We start from the raw sequence: 21,550 nt of genomic DNA on the forward strand, positions 1-21,550 counted from the left end.
AGAGGAGGAGTCAGTAGACAGGGAGGAGTTGATGACAGGGAGGAGGAGCCAGTAGAGAGGGAGGAATTGATGACAGAGGGGAGGAGCCAGTAGAGAGGGAGGAATTGATGACAGAGGGGAGGAGCCAGTAGAGAGGGAGGAGTTGATGACAAAGAGGAGGAGTCAGTAGAGATCGAAGAGTTGATGACAGAGAGGAGGAGTCAGTAGAGAGGGAGGAGTTGATGACAAAGGGGAGGAGTCAGTAGAGATCGAAGAGTTGATGACAGAGAGGAGGAGCCAGTAGAGAGGAGGAGTCAGTAGAGAGGAGGAGTCAGTAGAGAGGGAGGAGTTGATGACAGAGAGGAGGAGTCAGTAGAGAGGGAGGAGTTAATGACAGGGAGGAGGAGTCAGTAGAGAGGGAGGAGTTGATGACAGAGAGGAGGAGTCAGTAGAGAGGGAGGAGTTGATGACAGAGAGGAGTTGATGACAGAGAGGAGGAGTTGATGACAGAGAGGAGGAGTGGGTGGAGGGCCGGGAGACAGGCCATGACTAAGGTGGAAGGGATGGGGTCCAGGTCACTGGTTGCCAGATATGATCTATTGATGCCAGATATGGATTGATTAAGATCTGAGAGGGAGATAGGGAGTTCACATTAGTGAGAACTAAAATATCTAACATTACACATTTTTGCAATATAATTTATTATTTAATTTAATGTGGAAGATGAAGTACTGTGATGTACTGAGACCAAGTGAAAGCAAAATGTGTGACTCCCCAGTATTAGAGGGGGCGGGGTCTGGCTACTTGACCTCGTGACCTCTGTGAGTCTAAATTCTTGGCTGGCTCTGACTAATTGATCACTTTCTTTATTAATAGGCTAAACTATCACCCTGGATGTGTATTACTTTATTACCCACGCTGACGCGTTCCTCATACTTTCTGTGAATACAATACACTCATATCAGATGTCATCAAACAATGGCGAGTGCGAGGGGACGACGACGTTTGACCTACTTTTCAACAGTCACAACAACAACCTCTCCATTCTCTTATCCAGTAGCGTTGGTAGAAAGCAAGTCTCCGTTGAGCAGCGGCGCCACCAACCGAGAGAGAGAGAGAGAGAGAGAGAGAGAGAGAGAGAGAGAGAGAGAGAGAGAGACACTCGGGGGAGGGGGTTTGCCTGTTGCGCAACAACGGAGACCAATGTAACTCGGAGCAGCGGTTTCGTGCGCAGGACTTTATTGACTCCTCTTCAGGTAAGTCTCGTTTCAACAACGGTCTCCACCTCATCCGCGACACATGCGTAAACTGTTGACATGTAGTCCCCGTGTGGCGGGTCGCGTGCGCAACGGGACAGGCTGTACACTGAGGGAGGAGAGAAAGCTTTCGGGCCATATGGACACGCCGTCTACCCTGCACGAGACGAGGCTGCCTGGTTTCAACGAAGAGCTGAACGCCATGCAGCTCGTGCGATGTCAAGTCAATCTCTCAGTTCCGTTTCACCGGGTCCCGTTCTGCATTGACATGTGTCCACTGTCCAGTCTGTCCACTGTCCTGTCTGTCCACTGCCAGTCTGTCCACTGTCCTGTCTGTCCACAGCCAGTCTGTCCACTGCCAGTCTGTCCACTGTCTGTTTGTCCACTGTCCTGTCTGTCCACTGCCAGTCTGTCCACTGTCCTGTCTGTCCACTGCCAGTCTGTCTACAGCCAGTCTGTCCACTGCCAGTCTGTCCACTGCCAGTCTGTCCACTGCCAGTCTGTCCACTGTCTGTCTGTCTCTCTTGGTGAAATGAAGTTATGATGCTGCTTCGAGCTATTGAGGAAACCAGTGCAAGGCATTGATAACTTCTGCAGGTTCTTTTCCCCCAATAAGGCTTTTAGACAAATGAAAGTCTTGAACATAACTCATTTGAAACCACATGCATATAACCACATTACAATGCAACAGTGTCACCTTGCTCCTGTCCTTGTGGGTTAGTTAATACGCCACTGGAAATGGCTGCTGGCATAACGTGATAATAACATACAGTCTTATGTGTGCCTTAGTTTATTGTAATGTTGTGTGTTAGGAGGACCCAGCAAAACAAGCTTTGCATTGTACAGAGTAACTCTGTTATCTGTGCATATGACCATAAAAATATCTTGAATCTTGTAAGACATTTGGAGACCAAGTGTGCCGGCTGATTGCAACAATGTGGCACAGACTCTCACGCCTGCGGGCCAGGAGACCGGCCTGTGAACAAGACGTGTATCATGCAGAAAGCCTCATATCAGTGCTCATGCTGTGTGCTTTGGCTTGTGGATGTCTGTGGGTATAAATGAGCATTACATGGACTACTGTAGTAACAGCAGGGCTGAACACTGGCTGCAGACTGGAGGGGGTTGCCTGGAACGGTCTAAAATTACTTGCATGTCAGCTGTGACAGGGGAGCCGGTGTCCCGGGTGAACGGAGAGCTGGAGTGTGTCGACCCAGCAGGAAGCCGTGCAGCTCCACCGCCAGCCCCTGTCCTCCTGGCTCTGTGAGGTCTTAAAGAGGCTGCAAGGGTTTGAAAAAAGATGCACACAGTTAGATTTGGTCACGGCATGGTTCAGAATACTACATTTTGAATTCCGTTTTTTATTAATACAAATAACTGTATTTGGTCAAAATATTGTGGTTTTACATTTTCTCCACTTTACCCAACCCTTCACCCAAAATGATCTGCTGTATAGCAATGACTCACATGTTTTACCTCAAATTCATAAAGAAAGCGTTATTCTGCGCGCACGCTTCCATGGTGAACGAAGAATCTCAAAATATATATAAATATCAGTTAAACTCTCACTCAACTCATGCAGTATATTCCAGGTCTCCTTTTTCAGGTCGTCTGCTCACTTCTTACCAAACACATTAAGCTAAACACTGTCCATGTGTCCTTGTGCATGCCAAAAACAAGGCAACACGCTGCAGATACAGGAATGGCTTAATAGAGAACATACAAAATAATTAAAGTCAATGTTTTGTGTCAGATGATCAATAGTTCTGATACATTTCTGTGCGGGAAGCAGGAAAATGTACTGTACATTATTATAGATTCCACAATAAATAGAAGAATGAATGAAATAAAGCCCTGCCAGGGTCACGAATGGCCCTACATTTCATTCATGAAGTAAAGCGAAGATATAAAACTGATCTGAAAGCATTAGAAAGGAAGTCGAATGACCGAGAGATGACTAATGTGAGAGTATTTTGGTGCTGAGAACAAGGAACTTAGTTGTGTTTAAATACACTGTCCTTGAAGAGGTGGCTCCTCTGTGGAATACAAAGAGACAACTTTGTAAAGCAAAATAACTGAATGACGTACAAGGGACTGTTGATCAGTGACTCATGTTCAGGAAGATTCTGATATTTATTTTGATGCAAAGCCTTTGGTCGTTAGTGGAGGAAGAAAAAAGAGAGCTTCCCAGAACACTTTGTTTGTTTGTTTATGTATTTTACTATTATTGTTATGCATCAAACATAAAGCCAAATTCCTTGTATGCGTAACATACTTGTCAAAACAACTTTTATGATTCTCATTTTGATTCTGAATCTGATTTACTACATAAATTGTATACTTGAGTTTTAATTTGACCAATTGCTCCCCTGGTTTCCTCCCAGGGTCACAATTGTCTCATATTTTGGGAAACAAGAATGATCAACCTCATTTAAAGGGACAGTAACGTAAAACCTATCTGGTAGGAAATGAGCTTTGCCGACAAAGAGCCGACTCAGGAGTTATGCCACGATGACGGCACCTCTAAACTCTGCAGATCACTGTTACTTGTTTGGCTGGAGGTGAAGCCTCACAAGCAGCTGACGGCATGAGATGCCCTGAAGACATGTCAAGCATTCTGTGAATAAGAGAGGAAACCAAGAGTGACCAGGTGGTTTTAAATAGCTGGCGAGAGGTGAGATGAAGAGGTGAGATGTGAGCAAAGTGTGGTAGAGCAGGTTTAAATCAATGTTGCCATCCTGACAATTAAGGTAGATTCATGATGGCAACATCTTTAGTGTCCCTTTTTAATTGTGATTTCGTAGTGGAATAAACGTTTTATTTAAATTTTGTTCGAATTTATTCTCTTTTGACACATAAAGTGGGCTGACCTTTAGCTAATACAAGCCAGGCCTCTCAGTTTTTCTCTGCTTCATACAAAATGTTTGAATATTTCTTTTAACTGTTTAATTGATAGTATTATTCAAAAATGATTACTGTCAGTTAACGTTTAAATATTAACATCCCTATTTCCCAGGGAACCAGGAACCGTTTGTTGCACTGAGGAACTAAACCTGTGCTTTGACCGGGGAACCAGGGGCGACATTTAGTTCCTGTACAAGAGGTCCAGGTGTAAAAGAAGAGCTCCGGGGTTGAGGAACTTTTGGGGTGGAGGTTGCAGCCCCTGGTCAAACACAGACACCGTAGCGCTTCAACCACTTGTGTGTAATAATGTGTGTAATAATTTTTGGATGCCTGGTGTAGCTTCTGGAAGAATTCAGTTTGACAACTTCTCTCGTTCTCTGAATTTATTTTCCTTGATCACAAGTAAGGTAACAAGCGCTGCAATCTTGACAGCAGGCAGTCGTCCAGTCAACACGCAGGGAGACCGTCCAAAAACACCCTGAGCAGCCGGAAGGTCGGCTCTTTAATACACGGTTTTCCGTCATGAACATCTAACATTTCTATTGGCTCTAACTTGTCTAGAAGGAGGAGAATCATGTCTTCATCTTTTCTCACAAGGCTGGAACGTGCAACGACCAGTCTGCTTCTCTAATGTCAACATACTGATAACAGGTGTGGGTGTTGTGGTGCAAAGCGGGGAACCTTGAAGAACCTTGAGGAACCTTGAGGAACCTTGAGGAACCTTGAGGAACCTTGAGGAACAGACAACCGGACGTTTCTCACAGACTCTTTTTTTTATACTGACCTCGCACAACCTGAACTCTCATATACATAAGAACAATGAAGAATATCTACAGAATATAAAGATTTATATTATCAATCGCTTCATTCACAAAACAAGGAAGTGCTCCAGGATCAATATGAGCTTGACTGCGTGCTGGTGACTGCTCAACACTCGCTCATCAAGTGATTGATTTGAGACTGGAGGCGGAGAACAAAAACAGTGGCTGATGTCTTCACTTCTCTGATTGCCTTGCTGGCATGCCAGGTGTGGTAAAACAGTGTGTGAGCGTACAGGTTCATTAATTCAGTTCACCTTTCACCAAAAACATGACCATATTAAATGAACATGCTCATTCACTGTGAATATAATCCATAAAACACTCAGCAGATCATCTATTGTGGAGACCGGCGTTCTGGAGTTTAAAGTCTCCTTCTGTATCTATACGTCTCCTTTTCATTCCTTCATCTGATGAAACTCAAACAGAGTCACACAACAGCAAACACAATCAACAGAATGACTGTTCTAATGTACAAAAACAGTTTTAAATGCTGCCTTGTTTTTTCTGCCAGGGGCTTCATTTGCCTAATCTTCATGGTTCTTCAGATGTGGTGGAAACGCAGACAATGCACCACAGAGACTTTTAGTTCCTTAGGTTAGTTCCTCTAATTCCATAGTTCCTGGAATGCTTTGGTTGAAAAGGGATTACATTTTAGATGGTTTCCGTCAGTAAATACGTTGGACATCTAGATGGCATCCCACAATTTGCAAAAACTCGTGCAAGATTCACTGCATGACGACCTATCAAGACCTCGGCCATTCAAAGGAGGTCAATGCCTAACTTTATCCATTGGAGGTCAATGCCTGACTTTATCCATTGGAGGTCAATGCCTGACTTTATCCATTGGAGGTCAATGCCTGACTTTATCCATTGGAGGTCAATCTCTAAACTCAACCATTGGAGGTCAATCTCTAAACTCAACCATTGGAGGCCAATCTCTAAACTCAACCATTGAAGGTCAATGCCTGACCTCGTCGAATCAGACGTCAATGCCAAACATGAACCCTTTTGTGAGAGTTCTGGAAATTGTGGGGTACCATGGAGACACAAACACAACATATGACTTGTGGGAAAAAAGTGTCTAATTTGATTGGATCGGGACAGAAAGAATCCTGACAGCCGAGCAGACAACATTCCATTTATTTTCAAATACAGGACTCAGAGGCTAGGAAGCTAAAGTTTTGTCTAGTGAGTATGTAATGTGTGTGCAATAACCTAGGTGATATAATCCCTAACTGATAATGTGGCTTGTTTTCTTATTTTGATTTTAATAGAATTCTTTCAGTCTAGTTAACTTGTCTCAGTTGGCTGGTAGGGCTGTGATGCATGTTGCTCCCAGAAACACCTGAGAACCCTTTGCATTGGCTGATAGTTTACCAGTAAAATGTCTGCTTAAAGTTCCTTTGAGGTACTGGAATGTTGTTTTTGGATGTTATCTCTCTAACTGCGGTGGACTCGTGACTAACACTGCAGAGGGCTGAAGTTTATCCCAGCATGCTTTGGGCAGGAGGCAGGGCGCACCTTGCACTGGCTGCCAGTCTATCACAGTTTATGAACAAATATATTCACACTCACAGTCGAACCTGTGAGCAACTAAGAGTTTAGAAAGTGAGTCGTCGTTTTCAGTCCGACCCTTTGAATGTGAAGAATCTCCCTCCTATATTTCATTAGAAGTTTCTGAAGCATTCATGAGCGGTTCAGGGCAGATTTTCATAGTGACAGGAAGAGGAAACAGATGTGTGGGTTCATGTTGAACATGTGAACAGAAATGAAAAAAGTCCTAAGGAAAACACCTCTCAGGGTCTGGTTACAGTCACTATTTCTTCCTGGTATTATTCTGAATATGTAAAGTAAAAAAACAGGGAACATTTAAATCGACATCTTGTGCGATCCGATTACAAGTGGGTTGAAGTGAGGTCCGTGCATGATTTTCTCTTTTGTTTGCTATACCTTATCTTTCTGGTGAAGTGTAGTTAGCGACTGCTGCTGCATGAGCCCAACAACTGAGCGGAAGCAGCATTGCACGCCAGTCACTGCGAGACGTGGATGATAATAAACCGCGTCCGCTTACTGTGTCACAAGAAGCTAAAAGCTCATCACGGAAGTCCCACCGCGGGTCCAGCCGCTCAGCCCAGCTCTGTCTGCTCCACTAATTAATTGAAATAGCGGATGGCGTCATTCTCTTAGACGGATTCAAAAAGAGGCTATTATGGGACGGCAAATAAATATTGGGCGGCTTTAATAATATATCTACGGCAGTCCGCCAAAGTAAAGTCCATGTGTTGAAAACACCGATGTTGCCATAAGTGGCCCAGACCGCCTCCGATTCTATTTGTTCATGATTGTACGACAGCAGGTCTGTTTCCATCTGCTCCTCCACAACACCCTGCTAGTCCACCATCCATCACTCTGGCTGGATACAGGAGACGACCGCTGCATGACATATATAAACCTGAATAAACTGATATATAAATCCCTGCTGAGCTACAGCAGGTCACCATTTTGGTCCAGACTGACATATCTCAACAACCATTGAATGGACCGCCATCACCTGTGGGACAAACATCCAAGGTCACATGAATTCTGTTGACTGTTAAACATCCTCAGATTGTTCTTCAAGTGAGTGAAATGAGTTGTCATTTGGGGTTTTGAGGGAAATACCTGTTTGGTAGATTCTTCTTCTTCAAGCCCTCCTCAAGATAAATTGTAAGAACGTTGGTGATCCCCTGACTTTTCATTCAGCGCCACCTTTAGGTCAAAATTAAAATGTGTCTAGTTTGGTTCATGACCAAATAGTATGAGTATGAATGTTAGTCCTGATGGACAGGTGGTTCCTTCATGGTAGCTCCTCCCATCAGTATGAATGTTAGTTAGTCCTGATGGACAGGTGGTTCCTTCATGGTAGCTCCTCCCATCAGTATGAATGTTAGTTAGTCCTGATGGACAGGTGGTACCTTCATGGTAGCTCCTCCCATCAGTGTGAATGTTAGTTAGTCCTGATGGACAGGTGGTACCTTCATGGTAGCTCCTCCCATCAGTGTGAATGGGTGAATGATGACAAGTAGTGTTAAAACGTTTTGAGTGGTCGGAAGACTATAAATGCGCTATCATATAGCTAGTCATTAACATCCCTGAACAGAACCCTGCTCTAAAATATATTTGACAGTTTTCTGGCTGAGATGATGTGTAACGGTCCACCATTGAAAGAATTAATAAAATCTTCGGCATTTGACAACAGGGGAGTTGATTCCTTGTGGCGTATGAGTCAGACAGGCCGAGGGATTTTCGAGCCTTGCATGCCAACAACAGCCCGGTCATTAACAGCAGCCTGACATGTGGGCTGTAACTAAAGTCATGGCATGAGGCATTGCCAACATTTTAATGGTTAGCGGAGCGGTGAGCACACGTTAGCACATGTACACTCAGCTAAATGCTTAAGGGGGGGTAGTTTCAACATGACCTGTGTTAGACATTTTAGAAGCTATTTGTGGTCAAAAGAAGTTATTAATACATCAGTACTTGGCAATAGTACCTCCAGGAAATCACTGGGCTTTGTTTCATCAGAAACGTGAACGCTACAGACGGCAGTTTCAAAACTTTCAGATTTGGAGCGAGGAAGGCACGAGGTCGCGCGCGGACGACTCCGCTAGTCGCATGAAGAGCTACTAGCTCTCAGTGATCTCGTTCTGCAACGGACGTCTCATTTCCAGTTCAAACTGGATCTCGGCCTCTATCATCATGAGTCATCGCCACAGACACCCAGCGCTGTGACTTAGTTAGTGCTCGGCATATGTAGTCTAGCTCACACTGAGGTAGATTAAAGCTGTTATTGCATTTGCTTGTTGGTCCTGTAGCGAATATTAGTGACTTTACTTCTCATGAAGAACTGAGTCAGGAAACGTTCCTGCAGACCCCCTTTTCTAGGGCTAATATCCTGCATTCCAGGATGTGTGCACACACACACACACACACACACACACACACACACACACACACACACACACACACAGTGAACAGAGGACACAGGCTGACTTGTTAATGCAAAATGAAATGTACATTAATTGATGTTTGATGCTCAACTAACTTACAGAAAATGTAGGAGGATTGTTTAACTGCAGGATCCACTTCTGTCTGCTTAACGACTCCTTTATTTATATATATATATATATATATATATCGATATTGATTTGAGTTTACCCATTCATCTGCTCTGCATACATATGGATATAGACGTACATACAAATGTTTTTTCATAATAACAGATGTTTTATTAAGTGGGTGATATCAGATGTTTGGGTATCATTCAGCAACTGAGGGGGCCCAGCTTTTAAATATGGAATTAGATGTTTTGTATTTTCTTTTTCGTATTTTACATGTATTAAACCAGATCAGTTAATTGAGAACCAGTTCTTATTTACAATGAGGACCTGGACAAAAAGGCGAGTCAGCTCACAGGCAGCAGCCTCAGAAATACAAGACATGTCAGTACAGACATATCACAGATGTGCATTTAGGTCATTTACAAACATTTGACCTCATGTAGGTATTCTTATCTTGACTTTCTCTGACTCTTTTTCCTTCGGCGTTCCCACGTCAGAGTCAGCAGACGCTCCTAACTTCAGATGACTGTGAATGACCAGAGTAAACATGATGAACGCCAGCTGTGCAAACGGGAGCGCACCTTCATGAGAAAAGTAAATGAGCATAATAAACGCTCCAGTAACTCCATATGAGGCGTCGCGCCCCATGTGTGCTATAGTGAAGCCCTGCTTTGGAGATCCTAGAGGACAGTATGTACTTTTTAACAGCGTCATCAGACAAATGAAGGGTCAAACTGTCACTGACATGAAGCTCACAACACGATAGCTGGCTGCAACAAGAGGGGGTCGAATAATGTAAGCAGTCCATATTAATATTGCACTGTTATACAATAGCATCAATATACTATTACAATGGGGATATCATTAATTAGGCTGTGTGGATACATTTAAAAGTATATTGGCAAACAGGGTAAAGTTTAATTATATGGGTTTTCAAACTCAAATAGTTTAAAAGCAATACATGGCTTGGGTAACAGCAGGCGGACTGCACATGACTCCGGCAAGTTCTCCTAAATCACTCATCAAGCCGCTGAAGAACTAATCTGTTCGTACATCATCATCATCATCATCATCATCTACAGCGATGGTCAGGCTAATGATAAGACGGGAGAACCCAGAATGACCAGTTATTGTCGTGCAAATGTCATCGTGTGCATATATTACTACACACACACACACACACACACACACACACACACACACACGCACACACACACAAAGACACAAAGACACACACACACAGTGGCATAGTCAGTGTGAAAGTCTTGATGATGCATGAAGTGACACAGAGATGTGGTATCACTGGTGTTTCCTGCTGTACTTCAGTGTCACTCATGTGGACCGCGTGCAGCCGGTAAGCAGGAAGGTCACCTTGCCTTCTTCCCTTATCTCTCCCTCCTTATCACTCAGGTTGTTTTATGCTCTATGTGAAAACGCTCCGACTCTAGACGTGCTGAATAATTGAAGATGTGATCATGTACTGTCTTTGTTACAGGAGCTGCTGGGTGTGATGCAACCATGGAGGCGCAGAACAACAACCAGCCCGCCTTAGACAACCACAACAGTGTCTACAAGACACCCGGCCAGGAGGGTCAGGTAGGGCCCGTTGCCAGCGTATTGTTAGACAGGTTCACTTATGATGGAGAAAAGCTAAAGGTCACTGAAGGTCACTAAAACATGTGATGTCTCTCATATGTTCTATATGTAGGTCCACACAGTTCAGTCTTAATGTGTTTACATGTGCTGTGTACATTTAGTTTAATTGACACAGATTAACATATAAAGGAAATATGCTTCTCTTTCTTGCTGAGAGTTAGATGATAATATTGAGACTACTCATGTCTGTGCACGACACCAGCAGCATGTTATCTTGAAAGCAGCATGAAAACTGGAAACTGCTAGCTGTTCAAATGTAGTAAAATGAACCTACCAGTAACTCCCTTACATATCATCCTAATCCTTACAAAGACTGAAAGAAACCCACAATGACACGTTTACATGGTGCTGGAGTATTCCTTGACCTGGTGCAGTAACTTCCTGGTATCATGTCCTCACCGCTCACCGTCACGCCGCCAGACAACCAGCACAGACTCCAGGAAGTTGCCACCCGGCGAGGAGATGCATAGCAGCCCGTTTAACCACGAGAGATGAGACGTGTTCACCGTGAGCCTTAGAGGTGTTAGTGGTTTACCTTTCAGACAGAGATCACTGGGTCCTGTTTTCAGCCTTCATGCTGAGACAAGAAAGCAGACATGCAGATTTCCCACAATGTTGAATTATTAATTATATATATTGATTTGTCTGTATTGGCTTTGGACATCCGGACAATGCAACGTTATTAAAAATAAACACACTCAAAAACTGTTAAATTCCAAACAGACAGTGTTTGAACTGTGCAACTATAATAATAATAATAATAATACTAATAAGTACAAGTGGGGACATCGATGACTACTCAGGGAGGAAGTAATTAGTGTTGTATATTGCAAAAAATATGGCGCTACGATACGTATTGTACAGGGGTTAATTATTTTTTTCCTTTTTTTATGCAATGACAATAGTGGGATCTGCATTTGTTTTTGTCACAGTCCCTTTAACATCATAGCACTACATCATTGCATGAAACTATGAATTATATTAATCTAAAGTGTTTTTGAGAATCGATTACAGTATCACAAAACATAACATCTTCATACTCAAGTGTATTGATGTTATCCTACAGCCCAAAAGTACAGTCATTGCTGTTGGCACAACTGTATTTACTAAACTAAACTAAACTTATGATGCACTTTAATTCATACGTTGTTCGACCTTTTAACCTGGTGTCTCCATGTCCAGAAAAACATGCCGAGCTGTCGGTACTTCTGCACTCTGGCAAACTTCCGGATAGAGAAGAAGATCGGCCGGGGTCAGTTCAGTGAGGTCTACAAGGCCACGTACCTGCTGGAGGGCCAGCTGGTTGCACTCAAGAAAGTCCAGGTACAGCAGATACTGATGCAGGACCTTATTCTCACGTCTACATCCATACGTATGTCAAGACTATTAGCCCAGTGCATGTGGTTTTATCAGCTCGTCAATTTAATATTTTATGCATCATCAAGATTGCCACAAAACCAGACGTCAAGCACCGGTTCTGCCGAGTCAACATCACGTCGAGACAGAGTGGAAACACAGCTGCTGGTCTACCTGTGCAGTCCGTTCAACCCTTTACATTTACCAGCTCGACCGATCCTATAAAGGAGCCGTTCAAACATGCAGATGACCAACACGAGATCCCTTTATCCCCAACCGATCCAGACACTTAAGGAGACAACACACAACCTTTCTAGTTAGGATTGAAGCGCTCTAGTCTGACAGATTCAATTCAATATTCATTCCAGTTGTGTTCATATTCCTTTGTGATCCTAAATATGTAATGAGCTCAAGGACACTTCAACATGCCAACTATGGGGAGACCAGGGATCGAACCAGCTTCCTTTCTACCAATGAGCTACAGCCGTATTTACTAGGCCTGTATTCAAGAGGCTACCACAGCGGGAACTGAAGCACGGCTGTGAACACAAGCTGGATGTACGTGAATCTGGATTTGTAATTAACTTTAACAACAACGCAAACTTATCTACTAAAGGAGAAAAGCTAATGGTATCAATCTCAAGGAAAAACACAATCGTAGTCGGCATCTTCTTCAGGCTACGATAGGTCCTCCTCGCTCTGTCCCAAACAAACTGAGAACTAAACGAAGCACCAACCCAATGGAACTGAGAGCGTCCCATGTAGGGCAGTCCAAACGGGAAAGTGTGAGGCTCCACTGAATGATCCAAATATGTAAACTAGCCTTCTTCTATTCCTCGACCTCCTCAGGAGCTTCGAACCCGCGTCAGTTCGCTGTGCATCCTGACAGGGAAGAGTGAGTCTGCTTCTCTTCTCTGGAGTCCTGGCTTCACTTCACAACCCATACATTCATGTTCACCTTTATCTTTGTAATCCAGATCTTTGAGATGATGGATGCCAAGGCCCGTCAGGACTGCGTCAAAGAGATAGATCTCCTAAAGGTAAAGAAGATCCAACATTCCCACTGTGTTCAGAGGGTCAGTGATACAGAGTGTATTCAAGTGTATTTCCAGCTCTGTTTAGAGGGAATATGAGGATAAGGGCAAGAACATTGCATCACTTTGAGTTTAGCTATACCTGTTGATTGTTGCAGCTGTTGCATGGTGTGTTTAAATGAACAAATACAAGCACAATGTCCCTTCTCTTCGTCTGCTGCAGCAACTGAATCACCCCAATGTGATCAAATACCTCGACTCCTTCATTGAAGACAATGAGCTCAACATTGTACTGGAGCTGGCGGATGCTGGGGATCTGTCCCAGATGATAAAGGTTGGGAATCTCCAGATAGTCTGCATAGGTCTACTTCAGATTAAAATACTTCAGTAGATGAATACTGGATGAAGAAAGGTGATCTAAACTCAACAGATGTTACATCCAGTAGTAAAAATAGTTGTGAGATAAGTTTATTACTGGAGTAGATCCAGGATCCCTGTACTAGCCATGGAGCCCACACTGTCACTAACTGCACTCCCTGAGGAAATATTATCCAACATTATAACCACTAACTAGCTCCAAATCCACAAAACCAGCCTGAAAATTGAAGAAAATATATGACATGAAAATCTAGTGTGGAGCATAAATGTCAGTTGTCCGACCCTGTTAGTCTGTGTTTGAGGGGCGGGGCTTAGCAGAAGGTCACTTCTCTCCGAAACTCATATTTTTGATCCTTTGAACTGGTTCCCATAACTCCCAGGTCACTCTGAGTCTCTCACACATATGGACAGCGTTGCTTTTTTATACATTGAGTCTTTTTTATGGCCAAAATGTTTCATTTTATTTGATTATGAATGCCAATTATATTCATTTTACACCGAAACATATTATTTGTAAATAATAGCAATCCACACTTAAAAGGTTGTGAAGGTCACTGCATTTTACACAACTCTGTCCTGCAAATATTTCTTAATAGAGTCCTTGTGTTACCAAATGGAGAGCTTCTGTCCACAGAAAGATGCTAAACAACCTGACTTCTACCTGTTTAGTACTTCAAGAAGAAGAGGCGCCTCATCCCAGAGAGGACGGTCTGGAAATACTTCGTGCAGCTCTGCAGCGCTCTGGAGCACATGCATTCACGCAGAGTGATGCACCGTGGTACACAGACACTCACTGGTTCACTCACTGGTTCACTCACTGGTTCACTCACTGGTTCACTCACTGGCCTCCTCCCAGTTCTCATTCACGCCGTGCACACTTCCTCATCTTCATATTTATTTGATATATTAGGTCATCTTTCTCTACAGCTTAACGTGTTCTGATAAGCTCTGTCTAAACATTTCAGGTTTAATTTGTGTGTGTGTGTGTGTGTGTGTGTGTGTGTGTGTGAACAGATATCAAGCCAGCCAACGTGTTCATAACGGCTACAGGGGAGGTGAAGCTGGGTGACCTGGGATTAGGCCGCTTCTTCAGCTCCAAAACCACGGCAGCACACTCCTTAGGTAAAGCACATGCAACACATACTACATGCATGTACATACAGAACACACGCACATACACATTCATGCAGAAACAATAAGGTACTGCTCAGTTGTAGAACATTTGAGTGCTGATTCAACACATGACTGACCTATTTGAAACAATGCAAAGTGTGAAGGCGATGAACACGTGATCCCTTTTGAACAAGATGACCTTTTGTTTGCTTCCCTCGTCTCAGTGGGGACGCCTTACTACATGTCACCGGAGAGGATCCACGAGAACGGATACAATTTCAAGTCCGACATCTGGTCCCTGGGGTGTCTTCTGTACGAGGTAACATCACAGACACGGGGGGAGCAGGTCCTGGGATCAAAGGACACTTAACCATGATTTGCTCCCGCAGGCTGTTCCTACGATGTGTGAACGTTAGTTAGTCCTGATGGACAGGTGGTACCTTCATGGTAGCTCCTCCCATCAGTGTGAATGTTAGTTAGTCCTGATGGACAGGTGGTACCTTCATGGTAGCTCCTCCCATCAGTATGAATGTTAGTTAGTCCTGATGGACAGGTGGTACCTTCATGGTAGCTCCTCCCATCAGTATGAATGTTAGTTAGTCCTGATGGACAGGTGGTTCCTTCATGGTAGCTCCTCCCATCAGTATGAATGTTAGTCCTGATGGACAGGTGGTACCTTCATGGTAGCTCCTCCCATCAGTATGAATGTTAGTCCTGATGGACAGGTGGTTCCTTCATGGTAGCTCCTCCCATCAGTGTGAATGTTAGTTAGTCCTGATGGACAGGTGGTTCCTTCATGGTAGCTCCTCCCATCAGTGTGAACGTTAGTTAGTCCTGATGGACAGGTGGTTCCTTCATGGTAGCTCCTCCCATCAGTGTGAACGTTAGTTAGTCCTGATGGACAGGTGGTTCCTTCATGGTAGCTCCTCCCATCAGTGTGAACGTTAGTTAGTCCTGATGGACAGGTGGTTCCTTCATGGTAGCTCCTCCCATCAGTGTGAACGTTAGTTAGTCCTGATGGACAGGTGGTTCCTTCACGGTAGCTCCTCCCATCAGTGTGAATGGGTGAATGATGTCATGTAGTGTGAAAGAGCTTTGAGTGGTCTGAAAACTAGAAAAGTGCTACACAAGTACAGTCCATTTAGCATTTAGCATACACGTTGATCCTTTGTGATAGTGACTTGTTCAGATAAATGACGAGATTGGGACAGACTGATTACAAGTGTAATGTTACAGAGTGCAGAGGCATAAATAGTGTTGAGAAACCTGCTGGTGACTACAGACTGTATACAAGCCGTTGGTCTTGAGTTTGGTGATTTTGCCGTCGCCATCTTGGATGATGGCCGTCGCCATGTTGTTATTTTCGCAACCAATGGACGGAAGTTACCATATTTGGAATGTGGAGGAGTGACGTAGAGACTCTAAAGCATCCCCTGCTTTATGGTCTGTTTGACTCTAAATGACCATAATCTACTAAATGAACATCATGCTGTATTGAAGAAGACTTGAAACTAGAGATTGAGACATAAACTCATGTTTACAATGTTTACTGAGGGAATACATCAAGAGAAGTAGAGTCATTTATATAGACTTCTATACAACCAGAGGAGTCGCCCCCTGGTGGCCAGTAGAGAGAATGCAGCTTTAACACATGAAGCATAGACTTCTATACAACCAGAGGAGTCGCCCCCTGGTGGCCAGTAGAGAGAATGCAGCTTTAACACATGAAGCATAGACTTCTATACAACCAGAGGAGTCGCCCTCTGGTGGCCAGTAGAGAGAATGCAGCTTTAACACATGAAGCATAGACTTCTATACAACCAGAGGAGTCGCCCCCTGGTGGCCAGTAGAGAGAATGCAGCTTTAACACATGAAGCATAGACTTCTATACAACCAGAGGAGTCGCCCTCTGGTGGCCAGTAGAGAGAATGCAGCTTTAACACATGAAGCATAGACTTCTATACAACCAGAGGAGTCGCCCCCTGGTGGCCAGTAGAGAGAATGCAAGAGACGTTTTAAGGCACTTCCACATCGGCTTCACTGGGCAGAACCGGACAGAACAGATCATCACTGTCGTGTTCACACGTCACAACCGGCTGTCTTGTAGTCGTCGTGGTTCTTACTCCACATCTTTAACTGAGAGGAATCCAAGATGTGATCCCCAAACTACACACAACATCCTGCTTGTGTTCACATACTAGCCTGAGAAATTGCCCGGGTCTGGTGATGTCTTTGGCTTTGACACAGTGGCCGAGCCACACGGACAGAATAAGCAGTTACGATGGATGTGATGATATGGGAAAGAATTATGTAAATAAATTATGCTTTCCTGAAGAGTTGACCACTCTGGGAGGTTACGACAGCTGCGTATCCTCACAGGTCGATACGCATAATACCCATGATGCCGTGCGTCAGTCCTGTCTGCTCTCAGCGTGTCTGTTTACAAGGAAAACAACACGAGGTGTGTTTGGATGTGACTGATGCGTTCAGACTGGGTGAGAATTTCCCTTTGACAGCATTTAGTGGAAGTTAACCCTTTGATTAGCGTTTCTCAATGAAACATTCAGAGTCTAACTCGCTCCAGTTTGCAGCCAAACAGCTCAATTATCTTCCCCGGCATGGTGCTTGCCACCCTGGACATAATAACCCTTTTCCTCCTCACATTTCCATGTATTTCATTGGAATGCATTGTTGAGACAGCCTTTCCCCAGAGACAATGCTTTCACAGTCCTGCGTGTTCTGGATATTCTCTGCGCATGTGAGGATGTTTTGACAGGCCAGAGACTGAATGAGCAGCATTATCCTCCTTTATGCTCCGGCTGCATCACCACATCCACCACATGAGATACCGGACACGTCCTCCTCCTCATCCCTCCTCCTCCTCTTTCCTGGTCTTTAATTTTCAACATTGTTTCCCTTTTTCACTGCTTATTTTGCTTTTACTAGTTTGTATTCCTTCCCTTTTAAAATTGCACAGCTTACTGTCCCAACAATACTTTTGTTCTTGACTATATGTGTCAGGATTACTGCAGTCAACATTTTAAAATGGGACATTGAAGTACAGAAGGCAATTTCTGAGGATTGCATTGCGGTGAGAAGCTGCACTGCATCTCTGAAGAAGGTGAAGTAGTAGAAACAGTTGGAAAAGTGGGAAAGGGATTGATTTGTCTAAATGTCATTGAAACTATTTTAAAGTGGGCCTCTGTAATCTGTGTGAAAGAAGCTGGGTGATCCCAGAGTGAGTATCAGTTGGCATCACTCATCACACGAGACACAGCTGTTCCAGATGGCTAAATACTGCAGTTTGACACATACATTATTGGTATTATTCACCCTTTAAGGCAGACTTTACTATTGGCATTATTCATCAATTCAATGACATTGATAGGAATTAAACCCATTCCTTTTGGTCCAACTATTCCTACTTCTTACATATGTAAGGCAGCAGTTGAGTTTTTAAACATCCAGCATTCACGCCACCATTTCTTTAAAAAGTGGATTCTGTAGCTTTCCTAAGTTTTCTTCCACCATGTGCTCAGCTAAAGTCACGACGATGTTGCATTTTGCAATGCATTGAGGGCCAGTGAACATTGAGTGTGAGCTGATGCTAAGAGAAAGCAGATGTGTAGAGAAAGCAGTTATCTGTAAGAGGAAAGAGGAACCGGAGAGGCCAAAAACAAGGACAGGAGAGGAGTGAGGCCACGGTGGGACCGAGCAGTGGGAAGGAGCTCCGGAAAGGAATGAACGACGGAGGACTGAGAACATGCTCCTGAGCTACACCTGTCCTTCAAGACGGTTGACACAACCCTCATCTTCTTCTCCCCACCAGGGGAAGGACCATCAACATGGCCCTGCAGCACCAGCTCCTCCACAACGTACCAACAGCTGCCGGCACAACTCACCTCACCTCACCTCACCCCGACCCTAATGCTGCGTTCACACCAAAAACATTGCGAATTATTTGCGCGAGTAGATTACATGCAAAGTCAGTGCACCGATGTGAATGGTTGCGAAAAAGCACATTTTCCGGCAGGCGGCGCAAATGACGCAAAAAGGCAAACATCGTTTTTTTTCCGCGTGACGCCGCGTTGCGAAAAACAATCGGCGTTGAGAAGCTCCGCCCCTCATCACCGCCACCTGCTGCTGAATCAAACTGCTGCTGGTCCTGAAGCAGCGCTGCTAGCGGCTTCATTCAGACGCTGTTGTGGGACTACGGATAATATTATATATAAACATATATATATATATATATATATATATAATATTATGAACCCAGACACCATGGAGCTTGATGTGCCCACGTATGTGGAGTTTACACAACAAGTATAAAGCAGAACTAGTGGTTATTTCCATGGTGGACGAAGGAAACGGTAACTGTTTTTACGGAGATAAGCCACGCCCCCTTTCAGCGCGAACAAGCGAAAAGGCAAATGACGCAAATTTACCACATAAAGTCGAGCGAGTACCAAGACATTACCCTCAGCTCAGCCCGGTCCCGACCCGGCTCTCAGCCCGGTCCCGACCCGGCTCTCAGCCCGGTGGACAGAATCAACTAATCCACTGTGCCGACCACAGCAGACCCCAAAGTGCGTGCTTGGAAACTTGCGGTCTCTTTGGGCTTCTGCAGCACCGAGGACCCTCAGAGCGCTCTGCTCTCCAGACCAGGCTTTGTCAGGAAGTGACGTTATACCATGCAGGATGTAGTTTCAGTTTGGTCTTTCCTTGTAGTCGTGCTTGTTTACAAGAATAGCCTGTTTCCACACGTCTCAGTGCAACAACTACTGTGGTTCAAGCTGTAAATGCAACACATACGTAAAGCTCCTCTTGTTACAGGCTTTAACCTCCAGGTTCTCCTCAGCCGCTGTGCTGCGCTCTCATTGGCTGTAGTTCCCCAACAGGCCCAGACATTTGACCTGCTAGATACATGGAATGGTTGTGCGAGCCTCTTGGGTTAGCATCTGTCAACGGTTCACACACGAGCCAAAGAGAGCCGTCAAGTGGGAAACCCGGGTTAAAGTCATGTAGAGTGGACTGGATCACGGACTCTCCCATTGGCCAGTATTGAGAGTGGCTGTGCCTCTTGGGGTGTTGATAAGGGACGATGGTGCACCTCAAGGACCTGTACAGGAGCCGCTCCTCTTCACCTCGACGCCTCAAACTGCTAAAACATAGCCGTGTGTAACTGCAGAGGCATAATTTGTCCTTGTTGCTTCAGGCATGAATGTCTTGGATGTTGGTCAAGAGCAATACTAGAGTATTATTGGACGGGTTCACTCTCCACTACTTGTTCTTCCTCCTCCCATCCAGCCTGTGTTCCTCTGCCTGCAGATGGCAGCGCTGCAGAGTCCGTTCTACGGGGACAAGATGAACCTGCTCTCGCTCTGCCAGAAGATTGAGCGCTGCGACTACCCTCCCCTCCCCCCGGACCACTACTCTGAGAAGGTAGGCGACGCACACCCGGCCGCTCGGCCTCCGCTATTGAAGCCCAGGTTCACATCTTTCTCCCGTACCGTGAATGCAGACACCCTGGGGTCTGGTTCTACAGCTCATCCGACCACGAAATGAATACCATATCAATCTAGATTGATGTGTGAGACTCCCACAGACCCGTACGGGGACAGGGACGTGTCTTTGACTGAACTCCGCCGTTGTAACTTTTGACTTATGAATGTTTTAGTAAAACGTTATAATCACTGAGGCATGTTGAAGAGTTTACGGAATTATTCAAACTTAACGATCTTAAAAAAAATAAGTAAAACCACACACCTCTTCTCACAAGGGTTACGGTACTTTAGCAATTTAAATGAATTAAATTGGAACTGTGGACGAGGAGATAACACAGTTCTAGTTTAGAAAAAACACAATTCTCCTTTTCTGGAGAAAAGAAAAAGGGCTTCTGTCAAATGAGTCAAAAACTAACACCAACAGTATCAATGAGGATGGATCCAGTTATATGTTTTCATTTTGTTATTGTCTATCTACTTCATTTGGGCCAAACTACTCTGTACTGCATCATGTCCTAGTTGTGTAGTTGTGTAGTTGTGTAGTTGTGCTATGCTATGCTAGGTAGTCTGTCTGTCTCTCGGGTACCAGAGGTGGCCACGCCCCTTTATCCCAGGACACGCTGTTTGTAGAAGACTTGCTGAAACGAGGGTCATGTGTCAGCCTGGAATCGTTTTTTCTTCCGATCAACAAATCTCACGTGCAGCGCCAAAACCAGCAGAAGATCCACCAAGTAGTGTGAGGATCACAGCGGACAGATCTCTTTCCTCTCGATGTTAAAAACACATCGACGAGCCCGACTGCTTCCCTGGGTTCCTTCATTACGAACACATGATCCGTCCCTTTCTCTTGAAAGTGACATCTCAGGAAAGGTCCTCTCTTACGTCTGGCCCAAACAAAGGTCAAAGGTCACTGACATCACACAAAAAAAAAACATTTTAGCCATAGCTCCAGAATCCATACGCTAATTATGACCCTTTCACACAAATGTCTAACTTAGACATGCTGAAGTGTAATATTTTGACAGTGACCGAGGCACTGGGTGGGACTCCTCCTGCGGTTGTTGACAGGATGTTGAGCTGTGAGCTAACGGAGTCCACTTCCACAGCTGCGGGACCTGGTCAGCATGTGCATCAACCCAGAAGCAGACCAGCGGCCCGACATCGTGTTTGTGCTGCAGATCTCCACACAGATGCACACGTGGACTTCCAGCAGCTGAGCTCCTTGTTCCTCATGGAGGAGAGGAGAGGAGAGGAGAGAGGAGAGAGGGGAGAGGGGAGGAGAGAGGAGAGGAGAGGAGAGGAGAGAGGAGACAGGGGAGAGAGGAGAGGAGAGGAGAGGAGAGAGGAGAGAGGAGAGGAGAGGAGAGAGGAGAGGAGAGAGGAGAGGAGAGGAGAGGAGAGAGGAGACAGGGGAGAGAGGAGAGGAGAGGAGAGGAGAGAGGAGAGAGG

The 21,550-nt window shown here is 44.7% G+C and overlaps 1 protein-coding gene across 1 annotated transcript; it reads left to right on the forward strand.

Moving 5' to 3' along the window:
- Window positions 1-10,578: 10,578 nt before the first annotated feature.
- nek6 (NIMA-related kinase 6) lies at window positions 10,579-21,318 on the forward strand (the record flags this gene model as incomplete). The annotated part of the gene is made up of 9 exons (XM_079234868.1): window positions 10,579-10,656; window positions 11,899-12,039; window positions 13,050-13,112; window positions 13,330-13,440; window positions 14,154-14,262; window positions 14,499-14,606; window positions 14,822-14,916; window positions 19,926-20,039; window positions 21,208-21,318. The coding sequence occupies 9 exons, from the start codon at window positions 10,579-10,581 to the stop codon at window positions 21,316-21,318; spliced, it is 930 nt and encodes a 309-aa protein (XP_079090994.1).
- Window positions 21,319-21,550: the final 232 nt, after the last annotated feature.

The sequence above is a fragment of the Taurulus bubalis genome (genome assembly GCF_910589615.1).
Source record: "Taurulus bubalis genome assembly, chromosome: 19".
NCBI lineage: Eukaryota > Metazoa > Chordata > Actinopteri > Perciformes > Cottidae > Taurulus > Taurulus bubalis.